The sequence below is a fragment of the Podarcis pityusensis genome, assembly GCF_964106645.2.
Source record: "Podarcis pityusensis genome assembly, chromosome: 13".
NCBI lineage: Eukaryota > Metazoa > Chordata > Lepidosauria > Squamata > Lacertidae > Podarcis > Podarcis pityusensis.
In genome coordinates, this window is record NC_138038.1 from 18,221,616 (window position 1) to 18,249,561 (window position 27,946).

General features: G+C 44.4%; 1 protein-coding gene across 4 annotated transcripts; it reads right to left on the minus strand.

Moving 5' to 3' along the window:
* Positions 1-112: 112 nt before the first annotated feature.
* Positions 113-27,939, minus strand: DDX42 (DEAD-box helicase 42). Of its 4 annotated transcripts, none has more exons than XM_080979290.1 (20): positions 27,784-27,939; positions 27,555-27,602; positions 25,863-25,932; positions 23,802-24,035; positions 22,907-23,057; positions 21,483-21,544; positions 20,962-20,998; positions 17,452-17,601; positions 16,609-16,713; positions 14,619-14,738; positions 12,859-13,035; positions 10,139-10,267; positions 9,287-9,386; positions 7,822-7,869; positions 6,927-7,024; positions 6,474-6,750; positions 5,084-5,310; positions 4,354-4,464; positions 4,089-4,187; positions 113-2,788 (listed from the first exon to the last, which is right to left on the minus strand). In XM_080979290.1, the coding sequence occupies exons 3-20, from the start codon at positions 25,880-25,882 to the stop codon at positions 2,090-2,092; spliced, it is 2,844 nt and encodes a 947-aa protein (XP_080835416.1). In that variant the 5' UTR covers positions 25,883-25,932; positions 27,555-27,602; positions 27,784-27,939; the 3' UTR covers positions 113-2,089. The 4 variants fall into 4 exon arrangements, with proteins under 4 accessions (XP_080835416.1, XP_080835415.1, XP_080835417.1 ...); XM_080979289.1 differs by having other exon boundaries at positions 25,863-25,989; XM_080979291.1 differs by lacking the exon at positions 25,863-25,932.
* Between the last annotated feature and the right edge of the window lie 7 nt (positions 27,940-27,946).

Consider the following 27,946-nt stretch of genomic DNA (forward strand, 5'->3'; position numbering starts at 1 on the left):
AAAATTATTAAAGCTGGAGTTTCCTTCTAACAACGAGTAGTACTTTTTGCCCACAAAACCAACTTATGAGTAAAAGAATATAGGCCAAAATAAACAGGCACATCCCAGGCAATTGTCCTTGTAATAAAACATTTACTAGAAGAGAAAGCGGAAAGTAAAGGGAACAGCATGTCACAGAATCCTGACAGTTTCAAGATACTTCTTCATAAAAATGAGAAGCAAGAAGTGAACTATTTTCAGCAAACAAGATTTTTCTACCACTCTGGCAAAAAAGAAAAAGAAAAAAGAATCTGATTAAAGAGCCCAAGAACACACTGTTAAAAAAACCCCAAAACCAAATATTTTTACATTAGCTTCTTTCCAGATGTGTGCACGCAACAACCATTTCGGGGAAAAGCAGCACATTGTTTCAGACAAGTCCCGCTTCTAACATTGCTGCACAAAAATGCTTCTTCAGCAGCCAGTCTCAAACTTACAAAGTTTGAAATCTTCCTGGTTCAGCCCCCAATCACAATTAACTTGATGCTATATAAGAAAGATCTCCCTCCCCAAGCCTGTTTCACCCTTGGGTGGGGAGGGGAAATAACTTCTGGAACATTCACAAAGCTATCTACACAAGATCCCACCCAAATGGACACTTTTCATCTTGCCAGCCGGTGGGCAAACTATATCCTTGTGGCTCCATGGCCCATCTTTGTGTATCCTCTTCAGGTTTAATGTGGCTCCTGTTGCCCATACAGTACACATGTTCAGGGACCAAAATGAGTAGACACTAGGATCATCCTTGGAGGCAGAGGAGCTCCAATCTAGGCAACCTGAGATTCTGCTAGTCTTTGCCAAGCGGTCTTTGTTCCCACAAGGACACATTCAGAACACAGAAGATGGTGAATTGTGTAAAAATGTAGTCTGGCATGGGGAAGGTTAGCATTCATTCTGTCTCCATATGTGTGTGTGTGTACCACAGTACTCACGTATGCTGTTCTACTGGGCAGAAGGAATCCTTTAGCTCCAGCCAAACTCATCATACCTGGCTTAGGTATGGAGAAGAATGAGACAAATTTGCAGGCTGCATCACCTGCATATTTACAGCCATCTCCCCACTACTCTTAGGAACAGAATCTCAAGCTCTCTCTATTGGCTATTAGCATGCTGATACTATCAAGGGAGGAGGAGGGATGAAATGATTTAACCTTTGGCCTGTCCTCTCTCTACCTGAACTGCGGACAACTTGACAAAAAAGAGAGGCAGGAGTCAAGCCTGAGAACCTGCTCACCAATCCCCAAATAAGGAGGATTTAAGCTACTCAGCAGTGATGCATCAAATGATAAGGGTAAAAAAAAGATTACTTGCAGAAATGACACAAGTCATAATGAAACATTATGATTTCCATGCAGGGTTGTGTGTAGATGGGCAAGATCAATTGTGAGCCCCCCCCCACTTCTTCCCAAGAGACCATTATTTCTCATGAATCTGTTGCTTGCAATGGCCAACAGTGACCCAGTCGAAACTACTGTTTTCCTGTGATACTTTACACATCTCATTGTACTGCTGGATACATGCAAAATCATATAAACAGGAACTTGGTGGTTGTGTCTGGGCACAGATGGCCATTGCGAGCGGTGAACGAAGGTGTAAAAGCATAATGACAATGGGGATGAAAAGAGGGCTATTGAATAGGGCTGATGTAGCAGGTGTGCCACTTACTGGGAGATGGGTTAGTGTACAAGTTCACATTGATCTGAATAAAACAAACCTACCCAGTTCAAAGCCTCTTTCTGGAAACATTCAGTTAAAAAAGAAACACTCTCAAAGATCTTTTGTTCTTGGAGGGTGAACTCAATCTTTTGAAGTCCCTCGAGACGGACGGATTTTTAAAAGTCAGAGCGCTGAGGAATTCCAAGAAAGGGAACACTTTCCTTTTGATCAAAGCACAACACTGACGCGCCACTGAAGTGAAGCTGTCTGCAGACGCACCAGCCGAGGCTTGGTTGGGGGATCATTGCTGTCCATTGCTATGCTTCTGAGTAGCCACACAGAAACGCCCTCTTGAGAGTGACCGAGAGGGGCACCTTGCCACTTTGCTGGGCTCTTAGCTGTCCCACCGACTCTTCTTGCGCTTTGGGGGCTCCGGAACGACAAAGCCATCTGTCTTGCTGTTGTCCCTACTACTGCCTCCATCTGCCTTGTTGTTCTCCCTGCTGTTGCCATCTTTCCTGCTCTCAGTGTTCCTAGTCTCACTGCTTCTGCTTTCGCCGCTGTTCCGGCTGCTGTCCCCATTGTTCCGGCTTTCCCCGTGGCGACTGCTGCTGCTCCCGCCGCCGGCATGTCGGCTTTCCCCGTGGCGATGGCTGTCCCCGTGGCGGTTGTCCCCGTGGCGATAGCCTTCCCCGTGGCGCTGGCCTTCACCATGGCGACCGCTCCCGTCGCCGTGGCGCTGGCCATCGCCGCCGTGGCGACCGCTGCCCCGGTTGTCGCCGTACCTTTCTCTACCTCCGCTGCTGCCCTCTCTGTTGCTGTTGCCGGCGTTCGGACTGTTGAACCCCTGAACACCAGGAGTCGGGAAGGCGGGGACGCTGTTTAAGTTTCCGGCGCTTGTGAAGCCTGTCATGCCCTTTGGCATGCCTGCCATGCCCATAGGACTGTCGGGTCTTGCCGAGTTCTGCTGTGCTGAGTTGCTTGGCACGGAGTTCAAGCTGCCAGCACTGGTCCACCCACTGGCACCTGCTGAAGAGCTGCCCGTCTTCTGGTTGCTAAAGCTGGCAGCAACGAAATGGCTCTTATACTGGGACTACAGGAGAGAAAAACAAAAACCATAACCAATACAGTGGTAAAGGTAAAGGGACCCCTGACCATTAGGTCCAGTCATGGCCGACTTTGGGGTTGCGGCGCTCATCTCGCTTTATTGGCCGAGGGAGCCGGCGTGCAGCTTCCGGGTCATGTGGCCAGCATGACTAAGCCGCTTCTGGCGAACCAGAGCAGTGCACGGAAACGAGTTTACCTTCCCGCCGGAGTGGTACCTATTTATCTACTTGCACGTTGACCTGCTTTCGAACTGCTAGGTTGGCAGGAGCAGGGACTGAGCAACGGGAGCTCACCCCATTATGGGGATTCGAACCGCCGACCTTCTGATCAGCAAGTCCTAGGCTCTGTGGTTTAACCCACAGCGCCACCCACATTCCTTATACAGTGGTACCTCGGGTTAAATACTTAATTCATTCCGGAGGTCCGTTCTTAACCTGAAACTGTTCTTAACCTGAAGCACCACTTTAGCTAATGGCGCCTCCTGCTGCTGTCGCCGGAGCACAATTTCTGTTCTCATCCTGAAGCAAAGTTCTTAACCCGAGGTAATATTTCTGCGTTAGCGGAGTCTGTAACCTGAAGTGTATGTAACCCGAGGTACCACTGTACGAGGATTCTTAAGCCTGTGTTTTCTGTCTCTTCTCAGTGATGCCAACCCCTATCAAAGATTGAAAGCTGCGTGCTGGATAGAATGGGCTTTTGGAAAGTGGAATGGGCTTTTTGGAAACCTTACTGCTCAGAGATTTCTTCCCGTTAAGGGGAAAACCCAGCTATATTTTTTATGTGAGAATTGAATTTCATTGAGTAATGCTTTCTAATGTTAGGACATCTGCTGCAATGTATGGCTTGGTTTAGTTGCTGGAGTATTCACGCCGATTTTACCAAACTTATCTTTGCCTTCAGTATCTCTGGCACTAGACTACATACTGTCCTTCCTTCCACTCTGCCCATTCACTGGTATGGAGGAGGGCTGACCTACAGTGCCAACAGGAGCAAGCTGGAGCTAAATGCTGGGCGAATGTTGATGGTTCCACCTCGGGTCAATGAAAACCTTGCTTGCCGAAGAACTTGTGATAGACACAAGGGAACTTCAGTTTACAGGCTGGGCAACGACCATACTGAAGCAGGCAAAGCTGCTGGCAACCAACAGCTCCTTTCCCTTCTGAGGTGGTTTAAGGAGTTCACAGGCACAATGGCCACACTTGGCTAGAAGCCAAGAAAGCAGTAGCACCACAAGTGCCAGACAGAAAGGGGAGAGAATACGTAGCAGGAGAGTTAGCCATACCAACCTGGAATGCTGCCTTCATTGCAGACAACCGGTCCCCCATTGCTCCTGAGGATGGTTTGTATGCCTCATAGTTAACCATGACACTGTTACTCCCACGGTCCTGCGACACAAAGATGTTGGCAGTTAGCGCTGTGAAACTCGGGCTGCAGTACTATACATACTTACTGGGGAGTACGTCTCAATGAAATAAACGGAACTTACTTCCAAGTAGACATATACAGACAGCACTGTTCGTCTACATTAGTATACTGAATCTCAACGCTTACCACGCTCTCTGATCCAAGGCCGGGCCGCTCACGGTACCCCAGTCCACCACCGCCAATATTTAACTTCTTGCCCTTCCCTCCCTTGAAACGTGATTTCCGGAACCAAGCATTCTGGAGAAAAAGGATAGTAACATTAATAGGAGATGAAATATGTGACTAACGGGCTATGGATTGGTTCAACTGCTTTAGACTACAGAATTCTGGCTGGAAGCGCAAAAGCAATACCAAAAATTAAAAGTACACAAGCACATTACAGTCAATTTGTTGTACGCTATTTGCCAAATAAAGGAGAGTTAGTTTTTGTGTTTTGGAGGGTGGGGGGAGGAACCCAGAGAAAGCCACTTGAACTACATACTGGGGTAAACAAAATATCACTTATTTGTAGAAAAACATAGTTCCCTGTTTTAAGTAGCTTCTTTGCAGATGCCTCCAAATTGCATGAGAGCAATTTGCACAAGATAGAGATAAAATCTGCCATGACTCTTTCCTTAGATTTAAAGACAGCTCTCTGTATACTGCTAATGCCCAGTGTTGGTTTTTTCCTAGATGCCAATCTAGCTCAAGCAGTGGAAATGCAGCAAAATCTATTTCAAGGTAAAACCCCTTTTTCTTTTTAAATATACCACATACTGTGTTATATTATTTGGTGTGGCTCATAATTACACACAGAAACGTTAAGTTTCAAGTTAAGGAAAGATTACAGTGCTTCTTCAGGTTCTGACAAAGTTACCTGCATGGCCAAGTCCAAGAGCTCTTTTGTGACGTGCTGATTGGCCCCTTCCAAATTCCGAACAAGATCTCCAGCGAAGTTGCTATCCTTGTGAGTCAGCAGGGTGTAGGCCACGCCCTTCTCTCCTGCTCTCCCCGTGCGACCAATTCGGTGGGTGTGGGTGTCAATATCACGCGCCACGTCATAATTGATCACAGTCTTAATGGAAGGAATATCCAGACCACGAGCTGGGCACAGGAGATGTCGGGGGTCAAGACAGTTTCACAGCAATTCTCACATGCGCTCTGCTTATATCACATCTTGTCAGCAAAGGCTGAGCTTACTCTGCTCAAAACCCTTTCCCACTGCACCACCTTCAATTCTAGGAAAGCTTCAGTACACAGTTGAAAGCAATCAAGTTATCCTAGACACTTTCTGTCAATGCTGGCCTGTATTCTTAAGACTGTATTGCAATTCCAAAAGAGACAACTGTATTCTTCCCTGACTGAAAATAGGTTTGGTTGCACTGAACTCTGATTATACTATAAAGAATTTTAGCTCCTCCTAAGGAAAAAAAATAGGAGGGAAATATTTAGTGGGGATTTAGAACAAATTAATGAGATAGTGAAGGAGGGCTATCTTTTTCAAAATAAAAAAATTCCTTCCTGTAGCACCTTAAAGACCAACTAAGTTAGTTCTTGGTATAAGCTTTCGTGTGCATGCACACTTCTTCAGATACAGATACAGATACTTCTTCAGATACTTCTTCAGATTCTGTGTATCTGAAGAAGTGTGCATGCACACGAAAGCTTATACCAAGAACTAACTTAGTTGGTCTTTAAGGTGCTACAGGAAGGAATTTTTTTATTTCGACTATGGCAGACCAACACGGCTACCCATCTGTATCTTTTTCAAAACATTGATCAACTAAAAGTCCGAAGAAGAAGAAGAGTAGTAGTAGTAGTTTGGATTTGATATCCCGCTTTCTCACTACCCAAAGGAGTCTCTAAGCGGCTAATATTCTTCTTTCCCTTTCTCCCCCACAACAAACACTCTGTGGACTGAGTGGGGCTGAGGGACTTCAAAGAAGTGTGACTAGCCCAAGTTCACCCAACAGCTGCATGTGGAGGAGCGGAGACATGAACCCAGTTCACCAGATTACAAGTCTACCGCTCTTAACCACTACACCACACTGGCTCTCTAAGGTTTATTTCGTATCTTAAATACATAGTCCACATCTACCCAGCAGGCTGAGCACAACACTCTCTGAACCACGGTAGATGTAAAGAACATCAGGGTAGGTGGATGAAAACTGGCTTAAGAGATAACACAACGTGAAGAGGGAAAGGGGTCAAGAATGTGGTTCGGAAATTGCTCCCAGGTTTTTAAAACTTCCAACTTGCACCCCTACCTGCCACATCAGTAGCAACCAGAACTGGGAAGGTCCCCTTCTTGAAATCCGAGATGACCTTGTTTCTTTCACTCTGGTCCATGTCACCGTGCAGCAGACCCAGGCTGTGCCCCTCCTGCTTAAGGTTGTTGGCCAGCTCCTCTGCATTTGCCTTCTTGGTAACAAAGAGGAGGACACTCCCCGAAGAGGTGAACTCCACTAGGCGGCTGGTCAGCCAGTTCCACTTGTTGGGGCCAGAGGAGAAGATCTCCACAATCTGAGTGATATCTTCATTTGCCTGTTGTGTGAGGAGGAGGAAGAGGAGTAAATAGAGGCAAAATGAGAATATCGATATATATTGAACACGAGAGCAGAGATGGAGGAAGAAGAAAAGAAGCATTATACTATGCACACCCGTGGTTCTCTCTTTGCTCTAGTCTATTTCAAACAGTGTTTTTTCAAAAGGTCTATTACCTCTCCGATATCTCCTTGCACCACTCGAATTGGATCAATTAGAATGTCTCTGGCCAGCTTCTCAATCTTCTTCCGGAAAGTTGCACTGAACAGTAGAGCTGTTAAGTCATGAAAATAGTACTAATGTTACATACACAAAGGTGCAAAGGAGTGCAAGCTCACAAGGAAACCACCCCATCCACCAGAATTGTATGAGAAGCTAGATACATAGGAATTGTCTGTGATGATACAGAGGTGAGTGACTATTGCAGGTACGTCCAAATTCCATCTTGGGGGCCTAATCCAGCCTGCTGGTCGATTTAATCCAGCCCCTGTGGCAGTATATGTCCTGGGATAGAACCCTAAAAAAAGCTCAACAACTTTGGTCGGCCCCAACGCATGTTCACTTCATCAAATCTAGCCCTCTTTGAAAAAAGTTTGGGCACCCCTGGATAGCATCACATTTGCCATGCATCCTTCCTTACTGTGTACAGCAGTACCAGAAGGACACATTGTGGTTAGGAGTAAGGTGAAAGATGCTATCCAAACAGCAGAGAAGCACGGAGGCAATGGGAGGGGGGAAATGACAAGGAGGCGGTGGTTCTGTATGCCCGAAAGCTACCTATATATGAACAAGATTTTAGAACACTCCAAATGTCTGGGAAAGGTGAAAAATCGGTGAGTGGGTGGGTGGGAAGACAGCAGGCTGCCCTTGCTTAACAAGAACAAAATGTTTGCAAATCCATTAATATAACTTAATTTCTTTCTGGTTTAAGTATGGGAATTGGAAACAGTTTTGGGACACAAATTAATGCCGCCCCGAAGGGCTAACCACATATATTTACAAGAATAAAACAGTTCTGTCTCACACAATACATATTTCAATATATTTTATATTCAGGAAGTCCACACTCACTCTGCCTTTCAGGGCGCACGTGACTGGCAATCGATCTGACTTGGTATTCTGGATGAAAAGAAGAACAAAGTTCCAGTCAATGCACAGTTTTCAGATGCTGAAAAGCAGCTGCATTATAAACAGCCAGCTAGATGAAGAGAGCGTGGCATATAGTTCATGATGAAAAGTGCTCAATCCCTGCATTCTAAGGCAGCACCTTTTTATTTCATAAAATGCAGAATCATCCACAAGCTCAACTTCCAGTAGGTCTTGAATGAGATGTTGATACATTTGAACATCAGGCTCAGAGTTTTTTGTTTACAAAAAAGCATGCCCCTTTAAAAAAACATTTATTTTTAAAAGGCCTTTAAAATCAATATATTATGCAACTAAGTGACAAATTTGACAACAAGCAAATATTATTCTGTGGGCCTGAATTTATTTTTCAGCAAATATTGTTTATTGAAATTAGAAATTATTGAAATTAGAAATATTCTATGCCCCAGGGAAAAAAAAATTAAGGAAGAAATCTGTGTTTCTTTCAAAGTCAACTAAAATTGAGGTTTGGGAAATAAGCAAATATATTTATATTTGAACAAATCTTCAAGAGGCCAATGATTATTGCACTCAAAATAATAGAGTTGCTTTGCAGCTGATATACATAGCCTCTGTTCCATACACACACACACACACAAAAACCAACAACCACAAGACACTTTCTCTTAGGCACTCCTGGCCTAAACAAGAGAAAGAAAGAAAACAGTTTCTCCAAAAATGCCCAGCCTGCCCTTCATATACTATGGGTGCAATGATATGGCTGCAGAACTGGGTGCTCCATGCCACTTCTACCACGACCTGTGCCCTACTTTGTACAATGAAGATTGAGCAAATGAAAGAGGTAGACACACACACACACAAATTCCTTTGGCCACAAAATGCTTGCTTGAACGAAAGGGTATTATGGAAGATAATACTGCCCATGCTTTGAAAGACTTCTGAAGAAAGGAAGTTCCAAAGGCTGGGAGTGGTCACTGAAACCTATCCTTGTGTGTGCTTTCACAGGGCCATCTGGAGCACAAGCGCGCCACTAAGAATTCATTCCTAGCTAACCACAAAGTTCAGGACAGGACACGTAACACAGCTTGGTACCAATGTTAAACAGTCATAACAAGCACGTTTGCGTTTTATTTTTACTTCCCAAATTCGCACTATTCTTCACTGGGTCAAACCACTTGTCTTTCTCATATTCCTTCATGTGAAAGCCTTCATTTTGCACCACCACCCTCATCTATTATCCAGAATGTCCTGTACTTTTCTGTAACACTGTTATTTAGTCGCTGCTGAGTGCGTAGCCCAAGAAATGCTTCAGCCTTTGCACTCTTTCACTAATGGATTCCTAAGACATAGAGGATGATATGAAGTTGTGGGGAACGTAGGCCACCGCTGTGACACATCCACACTGCAGCCAGTATTACTGGGTACGTACCGAAACCCATGTCAAACATTCTGTCAGCTTCATCAAACACAAGGTAAGTGACCCTCTGAAGGTTGGTTGCTTTCTTCTTCACGTGGTCAATCAAACGGCCCTGATTGGAAATATTTAACAGCAGCAAGCTAGTCAGAAAAGCCAGTATCAATGCATCATTCAAACTATGTTACAGTAATTCCTTGGTCACAGTGGTTATACTGTTATAATTGTTGTATTTTAATCTTGTTTTTAAGTTGTATTCATTCAACTTGCTTGTTAGCCGTCCTGAGCCCGGCCTTGGCTGGGGAGGGCGGGGTATAAATAAAAATTATTATTATTATTATACTGCTCCAACTTTCCCTGATATTGTTTGTGGTCCTTTTTGAACAACAGAGTCCTTAGTGATGGTCTGTGACGGTCAATAGTAGCTGGCCAAGGGCCAAGGAAAGCTCTGAAGGCCACCTTTAAAGGAAGACTCCCAATCAGAGTCCAGTGAGAGGGAAATAGTTTGGTTGTGTCAACAACAGACAAATCCCTCAGAAGCTGCTAACTGCCAAAGCAGTTTCTCTTGCCCTTAGGAATTCTGCTCCAGTTTGGATCCACATTTTCTGAATCCAGTAAGGGGGAAAAATGAGGTAGGTTCACATAAGCCACAAACCAAAGAACGAATCACAAGATATTTCTTTTTATTTAGAATGAAAAGGAAACATATTGCAAGCCATTCTCAGGATCCCATATCCCTTAGGGCAGCCTTCCACAATCTAGGAATGTTTTGGACTACAACTCCAGCCCCAGCCAGCAACATCTGGAGGGCACTAGGTTGGGGAAAGATGCCTTACAGCAACACAAGTACCTGGAAGAAATACTCACTGGAGTGCAGACAACAATTTCTGCTCCTTCCTGCAGAGCCTTGGCCTGCTCCCACATGCTTCCTCCACCATACACTGCTACGGAGCGTAGATTGTAGGCCTTCCCAAAGCGTTTGCATTCAGCGTGGATCTGAAGGCACAGCAGTTCACAGAATATTGAGAACACTACTTCAAAAACTAGAAAGACATTTCCATTACATCAAAGAAACAAAGGGACTGCAAAATCGACACTTTCCTGTGCAATGGGGCTACAAGAATACCAAGTAGACTTCTTGTTTGTTATTCTAAACTCTCCTTTCCACTGGCTGAATTTTCTTCTGCCTTTTGCACATCAGTCTGGCCATCTTTGTACCTGTGACTCACCCCTAGAGCTTAACAGGATCCCTCTTTGCTGGCCTCACACCTCACTTTTTCTGTATCTACTCCCTCTCTCTTCTTTTGTATCCATCCCAAACGAATTTGCTAGAATAATCTCTATACATCACATCATTTCTTTTTTACTTTCTCTTTTCTTTTCTCTCTTTCTTCTCCACACTCCTTTTACCTTGTTGTATCAAAATGTTTTAATAAAACAATTACGAGACAGAAGAGGCAGAATTTCAGGGCAGATTTCTAGCATCCCTGTTTTTTATGTTGAGCATATCCTATGAAAGCAACCAGAGGAAGTATTATTGTGACTGGAAATTGAGCCACCAGGCAGCATAAAAGTAACATTGCACTTTTAATAATGAAAATCTTAATGATGAAACAACTGAAGCACAGACAGACAAGCCTTACTCCCATACCCACTTGCAACAAGAAGGTGAAGCTGGTGGTGGCCTGACTAGTTTAGTTACAACCAGCCCCCTTTAAAATCTTGATCTCAACACTGAGGGGTGAGCAGAAGCGGTGAATGCAGAGTTCCTCCTTCTCTATACCACCTATGTAAGAAGCCCTCTTTTGACCCATAAAGGCTCCAAAATGGGTCTCTGGGACTTACAAAAGACCAAGGTATTTGAAGTCCTGCATGCATCAAGTCCTGCACCACAATATCTCATTACAACTCCTCAGATCAAAGTAAGGGTGCCCTCATTAGTGTGGCAAGCCAGAATGACTCTCTGCTAAAGCATGGCAATTTTTCTGGAATTGCATCATAGTTCTGAACCTCCCTTTCCTTGTACAGTGGTACCTCGGGTTAAGTACTTAATTCGTTCCGGAGGTCCGTTCTTAACCTGAAACTGCTCTTAACCTGAAGCACCACTTTAGCTAATGGGGCCTCCTGCTGCCGCCGGAGCCCGATTTCTGTTCTTATCCTGAAGCAAAGTTCTTAACCTGAAGCACTATTTCTGGGTTAGCAGAGTGTGTAACCCTGAAGCGTATGTAACCTGAAGTGTATGTACCGTATTTTTCGTTCTATAGGACGCACCGGCCCATAGGACGCACCTCGTTTTTTTGGGGGGGGGGAATGAATAAAAAAAATTATTCCCCCCCCCCCGCCGCGGCTGCCGCCCCAAGCCTCGTGTGCTTCGGGCGACAGGCTGCAGCCCCAAGCCTTGCGCGCTCGGCGGGACCTCCTGCCGGGCGCGCAAGGCTTGCAGACACTCGCCCGAAGCACGGGGAGCCCTCCGGAGGGCTCCCCGTGCTTCGGGCGACAAGCTGCAGCCCCAAGCCTTGCGCGCTCGGCGGGACCTCCTGCCGGGCGCGCAAGGCTTCCAGACACTCGCCCGAAGCACGGGGAGCCCTCCGGAGGGCTCCCCATGCTTCGGGCGACAGGCTGCCGCCCCAAGCCTCGCGCGCTCGGCGGGACCTCCTGCCGGGCGCGCAAGGCTTGCAGACACTCGCCCGAAGCACGGGGAGCCCTCCGGAGGGCTCCCCGTGCTTCGGGCGACAAGCTGCAGCCCCAAGCCTTGCGCGCTCGGCGGGACCTCCTGCCGGGCGCGCAAGGCTTCCAGACACTCGCCCGAAGCACGGGGAGCCCTCCGGAGGGCTCACCATGCTTCGGGCGACAGGCTGCCGCCCCAAGCCTCGCGCGCTCGGCGGGACCTCCTGCCGGGCGCGCAAGGCTTGCAGCCTGTCGCCCGAAGCACGGGGAGCCCTCCGGAGGGCTCCCCGTGCTTCGGGCGACAGGCTGCTGCCCCAAGCCTCGCGCGCTCGGCGGGACCTCCTGCCGGGCGCGCAAGGCTTGCGGACACTCGCCGGGGCTGCAGGCTGCTGCCTGCAAGCCTTGTGAGCCCGCGGGAACTCCCACCGGGCTTGCAAGGCTTGCAGATAGCTTCCTGAAGCCTGGAGAGCGAGAGGGGTCGGTGCGCACCGATGCCTCTCGCTCTCCAGGCTTCAGCGAAAGCCTGCATTCGCTCCATAGGACGCACACACATTTCCCCTTCATTTTTGGAGGGGAAAAAGTGCGTCCTATGGAGCGAAAAATACGGTAACTAGAGGTACCACTGTAAAGTTACCAAATAAATTTCAGAAGCTTTCTACTCGAGCTGCTCTTTGGTGACCAAGGTATGCAAGATGGGTTTCCCCTCCCAAAAAGTAAAAAATCCATTACCAACTCATTCCCCCATTAAAAAACCCTTAATTTTAACTGGCCCCCGTTTTTGGTAAATCTCCACATAACATTACCCCCCCCAACCCAAATTAAAACAACAACAAAACCAGCATAACCTCCTCAGATGGATAATCTGTTCCAGGATTTACTTCCCCCCATTTCTTTCCATGATGCTCCAAACATTTCTTTACCTGCTGGCACAGCTCTCTGGTTGGACATACAATCACTGCGATGGGACCATCTCCTGGCTCCAGCTCCTTCTGATCCATGATGTGAACCAACATGGGCCAAATGAAGGCTGCAGTTTTCCCACTGCCAGTCTTTGCAATACCGATCATGTCTCTCCCACTCAGGGCCACTGGAACACCCTGAAGGGGGAAAAACAACCCACCCACATTTTAAATCAAGCAGTTTCCCAAAACAGAGCTGTGAGACTCAGCTCAGGGTATGCTTTTGAAAATATTAACCTTCATAAAGCCATGAGGATGTGGACCCCAGCAGCTGTAAAAAAATGTCTGTAAAGTATTGTTGTTTTTTAGCATACCCGAATCATTTCATACTCCACGTGCTCCTCAATTATTATACGGTCAGTTATACCCTAGTCACTTCATCACATCTCCACTTTTAAGAGCTTGTGTTTAACTGACAATGTTGTTAACTAAATAAACCGATATAAGAAGCAAATATCTAAGCCCATTGTAACCCCAGCATAATCTCCAAAAAAGGATAGGGAAAACAACATAGCATTTTGCTCGTTGCATAAATTCCATTTTTTTTAATCAATACCCCACTTGAAAAGACCCGGAGTAGATTTTGTAGTAGTAGTACAAATATTTATGTACTCCCTATGTGTAAATAATCAGTATACCATCAACACCACTAACACCATTATAAAGTATTCTAGACGGTTTGCTGGAACCCTAGGGTTAATTATACCCTATGAAGTTAATTCTGTTCCAAGCTGACTTTATCTTGACATAGAAGTTAACATTCTTTTGACGCAAACTTGCAACACAGCATTATTATATGTAATTTCCCTTTATCTTTTTTTGGAGAAGTTGAGATGCCCAATTAGGCTACAGCAAGGGTAGTCAGCCTACCACCCAATAATGCATCTTTCTTGATGGTAGAATTTCTTTAACACCCACCAGTGCTCGACGGAAGGAGGATTCAGCTTGTGCCATAACTTGAACCCTCTACCGCCCACCTAGAATCCTGAAATGCCCACTAATGGGCGGTGGGGACCAGGTTGACTACCCCTGGGCTACTGCTATTCACAGGACTCCTTCCACTGTTTATTACGGACCCAGTATTTTCCCCTAGGCATTTTAAGTACAGTGGACCCTCCGGATACGAACTTAATTTGTTCCAGGGGCCCATTCGCACCCTGAAAATTACATAAATAGAGGCACGCATCTGTACACAGCGCAACTTAAGCCCTCCTATGCACTTCCGGGTTTGAGGTCCTTAACCCGAAGATTCCGTATCCAAAGGGACACATAAGTAGAGGTACAACTGTTATCTACTTTGCTCTCTTTCATTTTCTCAAGGACTAACTGTAGCTCTAGAGGAGAAATAACAAGATATCAAAGGATAAACCATGGACCAATAGCCCTTCTGGATAGAGAAAACTTTTTACACTTGTTAAGACAAAAAGGACATCCCTCTGAAATTTCAGGGCATCTTTATCTTTTTTTAAAAAAAAAAAGTTCATTTGGTAGTGATTCTATTGGAAGGAAATTCTTTAGGCTTTTTTACACGTGGTAATTTTAAATAATCAAATCAATTTTATGGCAAATAATTACTGCCTTTACTTCTAAATTAATTAGCCTGCTAATCAAGTTACAAACTGATGTTACAACATCTCCCCCGCCCAAGAAAAACAGACATGAGAGAAATAACAAAACTCTACTTTGTTGGATTAATATGAACACTGTTATGCAGGACTCACCTGGCATTGGATAGGTGTGGGTTGAGTATATTCTGATTTCCTAATTTGATGCATAAGTTGCTCATCAAAACCAAAATGAGCAAAACTGCTTCCTGGTCTTGGAGGAGCTGCTCCAGAAACCTAGGGGGAAAGTTTTTCATTAAAACCATGCCTTACACTTTTGAGAGAGATTAATCAATGCACATGCTGATGTAGAGTCTATAGGAAAAGGAAGTTTGCTCAGTTCCAATCTCCAACAATGCTTATTGTGCTAAATCCACCTTATAGGGGTATACCACCCACCTCAAATGATTACCCTTTCTTGTGTTGAACTGAATTCAACATTCAGCTGTGGTAAACACACCTGAAAAGCACAATGATGAAGGAAATGTCCCAATCTAATTTAAATTAAATTAGATTGGCAGAATAAAATCTTAGAATATGCAGAACTAGCAAGATTGACAACAAGATTCCGAGACCATACAGAACAAATATTCAATAGAGAGTGGAATATTTACAGAGAATACCTAAAAGAACATTGTAAAAATCTAAATTCTTTGGCAGGCCTGGACTGACCTCTGCATGAAATAAGAGAACTTTACAAAATTAACACAACCGAACAACCTAGGAGAGATAAAGTTAAGTGCGCAGTTAAAAAAATAATAATCACAATTAGGAATCACAATTGGGGGGGATTTGAAGTCATGTTTGAATTCGTTACATGTGAATTTAAATCTTTTTAAAAAATGAGTGTTGATTTTGAATTGCTTTTTGTTGATTGTTTTGTATTGTTTTATTCTCTATTTGTTTTGTTTTTAAAACCAATAAAGCATTAAAAAAAGAAGTGGGGAATGTCCCATGTTATCAGAAGCCCATATTCATGGGAGGATTGAGAGCATGCACATCTTATAAAATCCAGAAATTCACCAACTGGGCCTCTACAAATAGACCAACGTTAGGTATTTTCGTATGCAAATCAGAGGCTAAATGGAACAAATGACCAGCAATATCTAGCTAGAAGCTTGATCAATCAAAGAGGCCAGTGGAGTGAAGAGAATCCCAAGAAGGGGGCTGAAACCCTGAATAACAACCAGAAGCCTTCCCTACTACCAATCCCCAACAGAATAAGCTGAGGGGGGAGGTGTCCGAACAGCTAACAAGTACTGAAGTACTCAAGAAAGCCTGAAGATGACAACTGTCAAAACCTGGTTAACAGTTTATGTCTGCTAACCACCATGTCTTTTATGCCTGCTGCAAGTTTTCTTTTTTCCTCTTCTTTTTATTGACTTAAGAAAATTATACAGACAGCAAAATGAGAAAGCCCAAATTAACATTGCCTTCTACCGATAAGAAATAATAACAACTATTACAATAATGAAAATACTAAAAATACATTTACTTCCCCTTTTGAACTTCTCTTCTGGTTACAATATACTACTATTCTCTAAGAATCTATTATATCCTTTGCTGTCCCATATATTGTTTTATTTCCCAGATTCAACCTAACCCTCCCCTCCTCCCCACTGCTTCCCTTCACCTGTATGAGATCTTCCCATCATAATATTTTTTTCTAGTTGCTTTAATAAAATAGAATAACATGAAAACTGTTAAATTATAATTACTTCTTTTGTCCTTACAGGCTTAACAATTGCCTTTTAAGAGTGCCTGCTGCAAGTTTTCAAGTTTTTCCCTACACTGAATCAAACTTTTCCCTCTGTCAAGCCGCATTATTCTTGCAAACCCTCCTCAAGGTGCACTTTTATAAAGCAGCCACTGAATTGTAGCCATCCCCACTACAAATTAAATCTCCTCTGCACCACTATCCTTGAAACTTAACATACTGGCTCTCTTACATCCTTTCTGCTCTCTTTCTCTTACTTGGGTCATAACCTCACTCAGGAGGAGCCACGGCACATCTTTGTAAAGGTTCTGTGTCTGTTTATTGTACACCACACGGCTGTTATGATCATGTCTGAACAAGAGACAATCCTCAAAGCAGGACTCGTCTTACCCGGAGATTCAGCTTGTGGCGCAGCTCCACCACTTGCTGTGGGGTGAGGCTGGTGATTTCTTCATGCTCGTCGTGGAAATTTTTCTCAAACGGTGGGTATTCAATCTGCAGGCCAAATAGTTCATGGTTAGTCAGGGATACCACCTTATCAATGAAAAATTGGTTGCTGCCTCGGCCCAAGTAGCGGGCTGCCATGGAATGTTCATGAACATTCTTGCAATGTTAACAGTTGTAAGCATAAAGGTAAAGGTAAAAGGACCCCTGACCATTAGGTCCAGTCGTGACCAACTCTGGGGTTGCGGCGCTCATCTCGCTTTATTGGCCAAGGGAGCCGGCGTACAGCTTCCAGGTCATGTGGCCAGCATGACTAAGCCACTTCTGGCGATCCAGAGCAGTGCACGGAAACACCGTTTACCTTCCCGCCGGAGCGGTACCTATTGATCTACTTGCACTTTGACCTGCTTTCAAACTGCTAGGTTGGCAGCAGCAGGGACCGAGCAACGGGAGCTCACCCCGTCGCGGGGATTCAAACCACAACCTTAGATCGGCTAGTCCTAGGCTCTGTGGTTTAACCCACAGCGCCACCCGTGTCCCTAGTTGTAAGCATAGCACCCAGCAAATGTGCAGCTCCTGTGAGACATTCAAACAAGCACTTTGGTAAGGGGAAAACATAAAAATCATAAAAATTTGATTGTCTGGGCTTCTATGCAATGGAAGAATATAAGCACTGGAGCACATATGGTGAGGGTCTCTTCCTCTCTTTGCTTTAGTCAATGTATTACTATTGATTTTTGGATGAACTTAGCACTGGTGCTATGCTACTGATTGCAGAAATTCCCTCACCTCTGAATGATCAATAGGAGGAAGAGGGTCAATGATTTTTTTGGATGGTGCTATTGGATTGCCATCACTGTCATACTCCAGGTTGTCCTCCTCCTCTTCTGGAACCACACCAGCAGTGGGGTTTTCTGCCATGTAACGGAAATATGCTTCCTGCAGCAAAACAGAGAAATGTAACTGCATACAAGCGCCAAAGAGGATGAAATGCTATTGTTGTTTTCAGTTAATTACTAGCTACATTTAGAGACGGTCACTTACCCATAAAGAACAAATAACTTTGTCTATTTTAATAGTTCTCTTTTTATCACAGTTAATTATCTGGTGAAACCATAATAAAGAACTAACAAATTGGCTGGTATATTTCGCTTTTCCAGGAAACAGTCAGAAGACCTGAGCTGACCATCTCAAATGTTCAGTTAAAGCCACAAAAGTGTTTTCTGCTATGTCAAAATGTCTGGCCTTCAACGCTTAATTTCCAAGACGGGTGGTGTGTATGTATGTGTCACATCTGCCTGGACATTACAACCACTGACCTCAAAATCTTTTTTTCTAACGCCATATTTGTGAATAGGAATGACTGCGGTTACTCAGAAGTGACAGAAAAATACTCTGCACATGCTCAAATTCTCTCTTTTGTCTTTTTTACTTTGCATTTACTTCTGCTGACTTCTTGGCTAGATGTCTGCGGCAAGTTAAAAGTCTCCAGGCAACCAAACAAGGGGGAAAAATCTGAAAACTGGAAGGGTTTTCTTTTAGGTTGGTTAGTCACTTACAGTGCATTGAACAGATGTAGAGCAGGTAAAGACATGGATGCCAATGCACAATCGGGAACCTTGACTGTACACTGGCAAGGGAAAACAGGCTTTGGTTCTACCTCCCATCAGCTGATGGGCAACAGAGCCAAAATGTGCTGGAATGGCTGTCCTAGCAAGCTCCCTATGGAGAACTTGCTTACGCAACTGATGCCTGCAAAAATGTGATGCCTCAGGTGCTTTAAAGCACCACGCAGGGCTCTTTCTGAAGTCCTATCTTTGGGAATGAAACATGTTGAATAACTTGAAATCACTGTGATGTCAGTGATTGACAAGTGAGCAGCCCTGCTCACCCGTCAAATTTGGTCCACGAGGCTCAGATCTGACAAGGGTCTGTCCTGCAGCGCAAACAACAAAAACAACAACAAAAAGGTTTTCCACCCTGATCTAGCAGGCGTACATGATTGACACTGCAGATATCTACTTTCATGAACAGGAATTCCCCCAAAGAGTTCTCCTAACAATTATGTGCTCCCTTTCAGGACAGGATATGGTTTTTGAAACCATTTTGATATTTTACTATAACAGGGAATACCCTATGTTCTCCAATTTGAAGATACAGAAAATAAGAAGCTCTTCCTTGTTTTAAAAAGTCAAATTCACATTCAAGAGAGACTCTCTCAAAAAAGGCACCTTCAGCATTTCCCCCAAAATGCAAATTTAACTGGTTAAAAAGTCACACTAATATTAAGTCTGATCAATACATTGCTACGACATTTTCACGCTGTCCTTCCTCCAAGGAGCTCAGGGGAGTGCACATGGCTCTCCCCTCCATTTTATCCTCATTACAACTTTGTCAAGAGGACACAGATGATTGAAGGCTTAAGAAAAAGCCTAAATAAATAGCATTGGGTTGAGAAAAGGACCAGGCAATCCTGCGAGCTTCATGGTCGAGCAGGGATCTGAACCCAAATCAACCACAATAGTTATTGGTGCAATTGGTTGGCATCCCTGTGCAGTATTAGAACATTGTGGCTATCTGGAAACCCAGCCAAAGAGGGTTAAAGAGGGGTATTCATTGGGAAAATTCAGGATATCCTGCAATAACTGGGGTGAGGTAGGAGTGGAAATAATAAATAAATAAATAAATAAAGGAAGGAAGGAACAAAAGAAGAAAGGAAGGGAAAGAAAGGAAAGAAGACATGACTTCATTTACAAATGAACAAGATTTCTATTTTCATTTATTTTTGCTGCACTGTAAATTTAAGCAATCCTTCTCCCCCATCGAGTGGGCTACACACTGTTTCTTAGCTATGTCTCAATCCTACCATGCACATTAAGAAGCACCTTAGATCTTCCTTCAGAGTTAAGATGAATGCCTACCAAAGCAACAGTGAAAAATGGTAGCTTCAATAATGTTACATTAAGCCATAAAACAAGTTTCTCTAACTCTATGGCTCATCAGTGGTTCTCAACCTGTGGGTCTCCAGATGTTGTTACACTACAACTCCCATCATCCCTGAGCTCTGGCCTTGCTACCTAGGGGTGATGGGAGTTGTAGTTCAACAACATATAGGAACCCGCAATAGGGACAAGTCTAGAGCACTGACTCATGAAAAGTTGCAAAAGCCAGACTCCACAGGGGTTGGTGATTATGTATCACTGCACCACGAGGTGTTAAAATCAGTGCAGCTAACCTGTGGCCCTCCGGATATTGCTAAACTACAATTCCAAGTAGCCCCCACCACCGAAGGCAATGGTCAGGAATGATGAGAGTTGTAGTTCAGCAACACCTGGAGCGCCAGAGCTTAACCATCCCTGGGCCACATGCTTCAATCGTGGCTGATGAAGAAACAGGCAGAACTACTTGCTATGGAGGCTGATTAGGAGGCAAGGTCAGAGCAGTAACTCATGCAGACATGTAGTGGGCAGATACTTTAGACTGCTCAGGAGACATCAATTAGCCATTCTGTCATGGCATACTAGAATATACCCCGGAACACAGTTCAGGAATTACTGGGCTGGAAGTTCCAGATTTTGGATAGTAGGTATGCTTTTATACAAGCATAATAAAGCTTTTTGACTGCCCCAATAGGAGACTCAAAGAAGCACAAGTCCGTGACAAGTTAAAAAAAAGTATGCAAAGTGGCATGGTGAGCTCTACAATACCTTATACCAGTGATGGCCAAACTTGGCCCTCCAGCTGTTTTTGGACTACAACTCCCATCATCCCTAGCTAACAGGACCAGTGGTCAGGGATGATAGGAACTGTAGTCCCAAAACAGCTGGAGGGCTGAGTTTGGCCATGACTGCCTTATACAGTACTTAAATATTTTCAGCTGTTGTTTATATGGTCCACAGCAACAGCTGTCAACTTTTTTAGACCAGGACCCACTTTTATCATTAAACCTGCACAGGACCTACTTTTATTTTATTTTTATGTCTGTCTTTCTGCTTCCTTCTCCCTTTTTTCACTCCACATCCCCCTTTAAAAAAATAAAACAAAAGCGTAAAAAGCATTGGTTGTGCGCTGATGTGACTCACCTAAAGTTGACCTGCAAACCAGTTTGGGGTCCTAACTTTTTTATCAGCTGGGCTAATGGTCTGATGTATTTAGAAAGAGCAGACTCCCCCCCGTCCCCACCAATCTTCTCAGCAAACAAAAACAGATCTGCTTTATTTCAAAGGATATCAGAAATGTGTGTCTGCACTCATTGATTACTGTTTTTTAATAGATAGAAAGGTTGCGTAGAAAACTCACTTGATCATCTTCCTCTTCAATATCATCGCGTATACCCCTGGAAAAATAAGCAGAGAAACAAAACTTCCCTGCAAATGTTCCACATACCCAGCTCCATACATTCAATCTGATTAGTGCCAATATAATGCAACACTGACAACATTCAGGAGCAACCAAACAAAAAAACAAAAGAACACGAACATCTTATGTTCCAACCCACCAGGACCTGCCAAATTATGAAGAGTAAAATTGACTGAATTCCAGATCTATGAAGTGTGACAGAAAAGCTGTTTCACAGAACTATATAGTTGAAGACAACGAGGGAGGTAACCTCAACACCCTGCTCCAAGGAAAACACCAGCCCCTCAGAAATCAACCCTCATAAATTCAGATCACAGCCTTCAGGGAGGTTCAGAAAGGCTTAAAGATCTTAGCATGGCAAAATCTTCAAATATCCCAACAGAAATAATGCAAGATGATCCCATGCTTCTTGTCCATCTCTCACTTGTTTCAATGGGGCTGTGATATAAAAAAAAACTTACTTTGTATTTTTTCTTTCCTTGTCTTTGTCTTCCAATCTCTTCATGTCTCGAGCAGCTTGATCCTAATGGGTCACAAAAGAAATGTAACATTGCAATGCAGCACATTCCCCTATAAAATTTCTATGACGCTGGAGCTCATAGCGCTATATGCAATGGAATACAGCAACTAGGTGAGGGATACCATCTGCCAGGAGAGAGAAGAATTCTGACAGCTGGCTCCCCTCCTTATTCTTCCTATCATATTATTAAAAGGGTTTTTCAGTGCATATCACTGTATCTCAATACAAAACCCAAGGTTCAAGGTGATGGTATTGTTGCACAAAGCCCTATATACTGGGATACCTAAAACATCACCTCACCCCCTACATACCCTACTATCAGTGTGCTGCAGGATAGGCCATCCTGCAGATACCATCCTATCAGAAGATCTGTTCTGCATTAATGTCAGAACTGGGCCTTTAGTGTAGTGGCACCTGCCCTTTGGAATTCCCTTCCACCTTGCATCTCTACTGGCTTTTCAGCACTTGCTAAAGACATTCTCCTTTCCAAAAGACTTCTAAAATCTTTATCTCAGTTGCTATCTGACCTAAATCTCAACTGATTTTTCTGATTTTATTTATGTGTTGTTGTTTTAAACTGTTTCTATTTTTATAGTTATTTTCAAAAAATGTTTTTATATACAACTGTTTTCAAACACGTTACTCTTTCATATATGCCATTATATTGTAAATTGCTTTGAAATACCTCACGGGAAGCAATTTGTAAATGAAACAAGTAATTAAATGGTAGCAGTAGTAGTTTGAAATCCTCCCCAATTGTTATGAGGAGGAGTTTGACTTCTACTTCTCAGACTAAATTATGAATGTTTGAAGTGGCGACATCACCACTGCTGAATTCCCTCCTGAGGGGCACCTGCTTGGTTTCACTTCTCTGACTTTTAAGGCCCCTAAGGTGCTAATCGCTGTTGCTGCTTTTGTGATAATAATAATAATAATAATAATAATAATAATAATAATAACAGCAACAACAACAACTTATTATTTATACCCCGCCTATCTGGCTGGGTTTCCCCAGCCACTCTGGGTGGCTTCCAACAGAACACTAAAATACAATAACCTATTAAATATTAAAAGCTTCCCTAAACAGCTTCCTTTGTTCTGTTCTGTCTGTCCTTGTCTTTACTTTCATGCTTGCTTATAGGGGAACAGCTGGCTATTATGGGTATTTTCACTGGTTTGCTATAAACTACCTCAGATACCCTACAACAGAAGACAGATTTTAAATATTTTAAATTAAAATAAATACAACTGGTAACATTTCTGTCCCGTCTTCAGAGGTGCTGACTGTTATTCTCCTTAACAGTCATTTTTGGTGCATCTCAAAGCCACAAAATATCGGCAATGCATAAGGAGAAGGTAACTTACCTCCACCTCTGCCATGAATGCCTCCAATGGGTCATCTTCGCTGTCTGAGTCAGGTGGTTTGGAATGGAACTGCTGCCGAGTGGGGGAGTTCTCAGCGGGAATGTATGGCAAGTCAACGTTATTGGAATCTTCCTCCTCATCCTCAAAGTACCTGAAAATTCACAGAGAGAGGAAATGACACTGGGAAGAATCAAGTCAACACATAAGCAGGCTTATAAGAAGGGGAAACCATTTGCTATCACACAGAGCCTAACACTGGACAATATTTTAGGATTTTTTAAAAAAAAGTTTTTTGGGGGGGTGGGCACAGAACAAAAGAACAAACTCCATCTCTCAAATATCCACTCCAAGTTGTCTGGCAGCCTAATTTAGCTGTTGTCATGCAACTTTTATCTGGACTAGTCTTACGCTTGAGATGTCAGCTGTAAAACGGCTTAAGCCATGGGTAGGCAAACTAAGGCCCAGGGGCCAGATCCGGGCCAATAGCCTTCTAAATCCAGCCCGCAGACAGTCCGGGAATCAGCGTGTTTTTACATGAATAGAATGGGTCCTTTTTTAAAAACTGCATCTCTGGGTTATTTGTGGGGCCTGTGTTTTTACATGAGTAGAATGTGTGCTTTTATTTAAAATGCATCTCTGGGTTATTTGTGGGGCATAGGAATTTATTCTATTTTTTCTTTTCAAAATATAGTCCGCCCCCCCACAAGGTCTGAGGGACAGTGGACTGGCCCCCTGCTGAAAATGTTTGCTGGCCCCTGGGCCTTATGCCATCCACTGTGACACTTCTTTTCACATATTATCAGGTAATACAACCACGTCTGCCCTATTAAAACAAATTGCAAAACTTTGGGCAACTCATTTAATGGGGATACAAGTGCAAAAGGGGGCAACTTACGCATTCTCCTCATCAAAGTTTGCTCGCTTTGATCCAATCTTGTAAAAAGAAGGCAGCTGTGGTGGTGGTGTCTTTCCAAACCCAGCTGAACCAGGTGCTCCGAAAGCACTGTGGGACTGTTGAGGGAGTTTTGGCTCTTCCTTCTTCCCAGTGGATATGGAGAAGCCACCGAAACCAAAGCCCCTCTTGGTGCCAGGGCCACCTTTGTTCCAATTCATGGTGTCAGCAATGCGTCTGAAAAAGATGAAATGACGTACTAAATATAAAGCCTCTGCCCATTTCCAAACAGTCCTCATATGAACAAAACCCCATAGGCAACTAGCATAGAATTAAATAGGAAAGTCTGACTTAGAAAGATGAACAAAGCACCATTTATTTATTTATTTTGGTAAAAAATGCTCCCCCTAAATATCAATCATAGCAGTTGATTGCACTGACCGGCAGCAGCTACTTTTAAAAGATGAAAATGGGTATTTCTAGTACATGAATAAAACTCAAGTTTACTCCAATGCAGATATTTTGTTTACTGATAGAAGCAGACTACCTTTTAAAGGCTTAATATCCAGTTCAGTTCAATTCTATTGTTTAGTCATTTCTGTTTGCCAATAAAAGATATAATCTGCATTCAGATGGCAAAGAGTCCTAAATACATTTAAATATATGTAATACAATCAACTGCATCCTACTTAATATCTGTGTGGATGACACTAATAAAATGTGGCAACTTTATGCATTAGAGGTTTTGTTTTTAACAATGAATTCAGGCTATCTTCTGGAATAAATATTTTTATTTAAAATGTCTGCAAGCTATTTGTCCCTTAAAGGACAGTAGGCAATTGAAGTGCGAAAAAGAACCCCTGCTTTGTTAGCCCCTGAGCTTACTAACAAGAACATTCACTGCTGTTCATCTTAAACCAAATCATAAATAATGTTATATAAATGCTTTTGGGGGCTTTTTGCTACCCAAGAAAAATTCCACTGTATCTCAAGGCAGTAAAATGTCCCAAAGCAAATCCATCTGCATAGGCAGGCAGGCAGAACCTTCTGGTGGTAGCATTCCTGCCCACAGTACCGTATTTTTCGCCCTATAGGACGCACTTTTTCCTCTCCAAAAATGAAGGGGAAATGTGTGTGCGTCCTATGAGGCGAATGCAGGCTTTCGCTGAAGCCTGGAGAGTGAGAGGCGTCGGTGCGCACCGACCCCTCTCGCTCTCCAGGCTTCAGGAAGCTATCCACAAGCCTTGCGCGCCCGGCGGGAGTTCCCCTGGGCGCGCAAGGCTTGCGGGCGGCAGCCTGCAGCGCGGAGCATGGGGCGCCCTCCGGAGGACGCCCCGTGCTTCGCGCAGGTGTCCGCAAGCCTTGTGTGCCCGGCGGGAGTTGCCGCCAGGCTCGCAAGGCTTGCGGATAGCAGCCTGTTCTGGGTGCTGGGGTCAGGGGAAGCTCGGGCTTCCCCCGCCCCAGCCCCGCGGCTGAGGGGGAAATGATTTTTTTTTTATTCATTCCCCCCCCCCCAAAAAATGAGGTGCGTCCTATGGGCCGGTGCGCCCTATAGGGCGAAAAATACGGTAATTCCCAAAATGGGGAATTTCAGGGAAAGGGGCTGACCTGCTGCCATCATGTGACAGTAATGTGTCCAATCTGGGCCTCTTTGCTACGGCAGCCTGAGCAAAGGCACTAGGAACAGGTACACTTCCCTGCCCCCGAATTGTGAGAATGGCAGGGTTGTGGAAGTGGCTTATCACTCCATCAAACCTCACCACCGACCGCCAGGAGTTTGGATGAACACCCTGGATCATTTTTGTTGGGGAAAAAACCATGGGACTTTTTTTTTTTTACATTGGCTGAAAAACACCAACCCACCCATCCAAATGGCAAAAATCAGCAGACTGCTTTGATATTTTATGACCCATACTTTTTTTCGTTGTCAAAATGAGAGCAACTGCTTCACTGGATCAGTTAGTTGGAACTTCTGTTTTTAAAGATGGATTTGTTACACTGGCTGATGAAAAAGCACCCCAAATGCAAAAACCAGTTGATTTTCTAAGGCACTTAATGACTCACTTGCTGGAATTTGAGGACATTGTTTAATGCTGCGCAGGTGCTGTCCTAGGAGTACACTGTAGGTTTACTTCTGTGTATAAAATGAATGCAATGAAAAGTGCAGCCCTGGAAGGATTTTGTCTTAAATCTGTGGAAGAGATTTGGTTCAGCTCTTACAAACTCTACAGTGAATGCACATACATGTCTAATATACATATTTTCATTGGGGATTTTTATCACGTGGATATCTGCTGCTTTGAAAACTATTTGTGTCTAAGTGCCACGGTCATACAGTCCACCTGAAAAAGTTAGGTTAAGAGAGAACAGCCTTGTAAGAGGAAAACAGATACATCCTGTGTTTGCAGGTAGAAAAACAGGGAGCAGCCGTACTGGGAGATACGAGACTAAAATAGAGAACTGAGGCAGCTGGATACCGTACTTTGTAAATATGCACTATTATTGTTTACTTAGCCACTTCCATTTAAAAGCACTTGACACTTCTTTTTCAAATTTGTCTTTCAATTCAAAACATTCTGACCTTTTCCCCCGACATCAATGCAGCATACATGGGGCAGACTGACTTTCAAGGCCAGCCAGTAAGTTTCTTAGCCTAACCAGAACTCAGACTCAGTCTGCTGCATCCAGTCCACCAGCAATCATATATTGGTTCATAGCTGTGCATTGGCTTGAGCATTTGAAGCCATTGCCACAATGCATCTACTATAATGGTGACCACCGCTGGCAGCTGTAGGTGGTTTGTAGGGTGCATAATCCACACACCTGTGGATTACGTGTCTTCCTTGGCCCCTTCCAGTTCTATTCTTCTATAAATGTTACCTTCAGTTTTACAAATACAGCCAGCGCCGTTGTGGAAAGGAAGCGAAAACAAAAGCATGGCAGCTATTATTTGGGGTTCAAGCCCCACTTGCATGCCATGCCCACTCGGCAGGGGACTTTCCACTGTGCTCAGTGGGCTGACTTCTGAGAAAAGCATGCACATGCACACGCTTGCTCCCTCGAGTCAGGCACGCAAATACAGTGGTACCTCAGGTTAAGTACTTACCGTATTTTTCGCTCTATAAGACGCACCAGACCACAAGACGCACCTAGTTTTTGGAGGAGGAAAACAAGAAAAAAAAATATTCTGAATCTCAGAAGCCAGAATAGCAAGAGGGATCGCTGCACAGTGAAAGCAGCAATCCCTCTTGCTGTTCTGGCTTCTGGGATAGCTGCGCAGCCTACATTCGCTCCATAAGACGCACACACATTTCTCCTTACTTTTTAGGAGGGGAAAAGTGAGTCTTATATAGAAAAAAATACGGTATTCGTTCCAGAGGTCTGTTCTTAACCTGAAACTGTTCTTAACCAGAAGCACCACTTTAGCTAATGGGGCCTCCTGCTGCTGCCGTGCCGCCGGAGCACGATTTCTGTTCTCATCCTGAAGTAAAGTTCTTAACCCAAGGTACTATTTCTGGGTTAGCGGAGTCTGAAACCTGAAGCGTATGTAACCCGAGGTACCACTGTAACAAAAAGCGACTCTGATCCTGTTGCCGTCCCCCCCTCGCCCTTTCAGCGGGCAAGGACTTTTGCTATGTCAACAGAGGAGGCTGCAAGTGTGGTGGAGGAGGAGCAGCAGCAAAAAAGGCGGCCTTCAGGCTCGGAATCCCAAGTGTACGTCCGAAGATATTCCGATAATACCACCTGCCTACTTACCCTCGGTAAGGGGCGACGGGTGTGGCTGGAGACAGGAGGGCACGTCGCCTAGGAATGGGAAGAGAGAGAGAGAGAGACATCAGGTCCCCGAGGCCTCCATAGCCCCGCTAGGCCTCAGCCCCGCCCCCTCCTCCTCTTCCTTCATATCCAGGCAACCCAGCAGGAGGAGGGGCGGCCCGGGGGCCTCTTTCCAGCCCCTCTTCAACCCCCCGGTCTCCTCTCTGCTTACCCGCCGCCTCGTCAGACCCTCGCGCGGCTTTCTTCCCCGCCTTCCCCTCCTCCTCGCCTGCCTTCCTCCCCTCTCTACCCGGTTACTACGGAGAAAGAAAACGGGGCGCGACGTCGGCGGCCGCGACGCGATGACGCCATCGCGCACAGCGCGGCAGGCGACG

Excerpts from the sequence above, each read along its gene's own strand:
- DDX42 (XM_080979290.1), bottom strand. The coding sequence starts at position 25,882 with ATGTCCTCAAATTCCAGCAA. Across the intron at positions 20,999-21,482 it reads AAGGAAAGAAAAAATACAAA|GGGTATACGCGATGATATTG; the intron begins GTAAGTTTTTTT and ends TTATTTTTCCAG. Across the intron at positions 17,602-20,961 it reads TTGAAGAGGAAGATGATCAA|GAAGCATATTTCCGTTACAT; the intron begins GTGAGTTTTCTA and ends GTTTTGCTGCAG.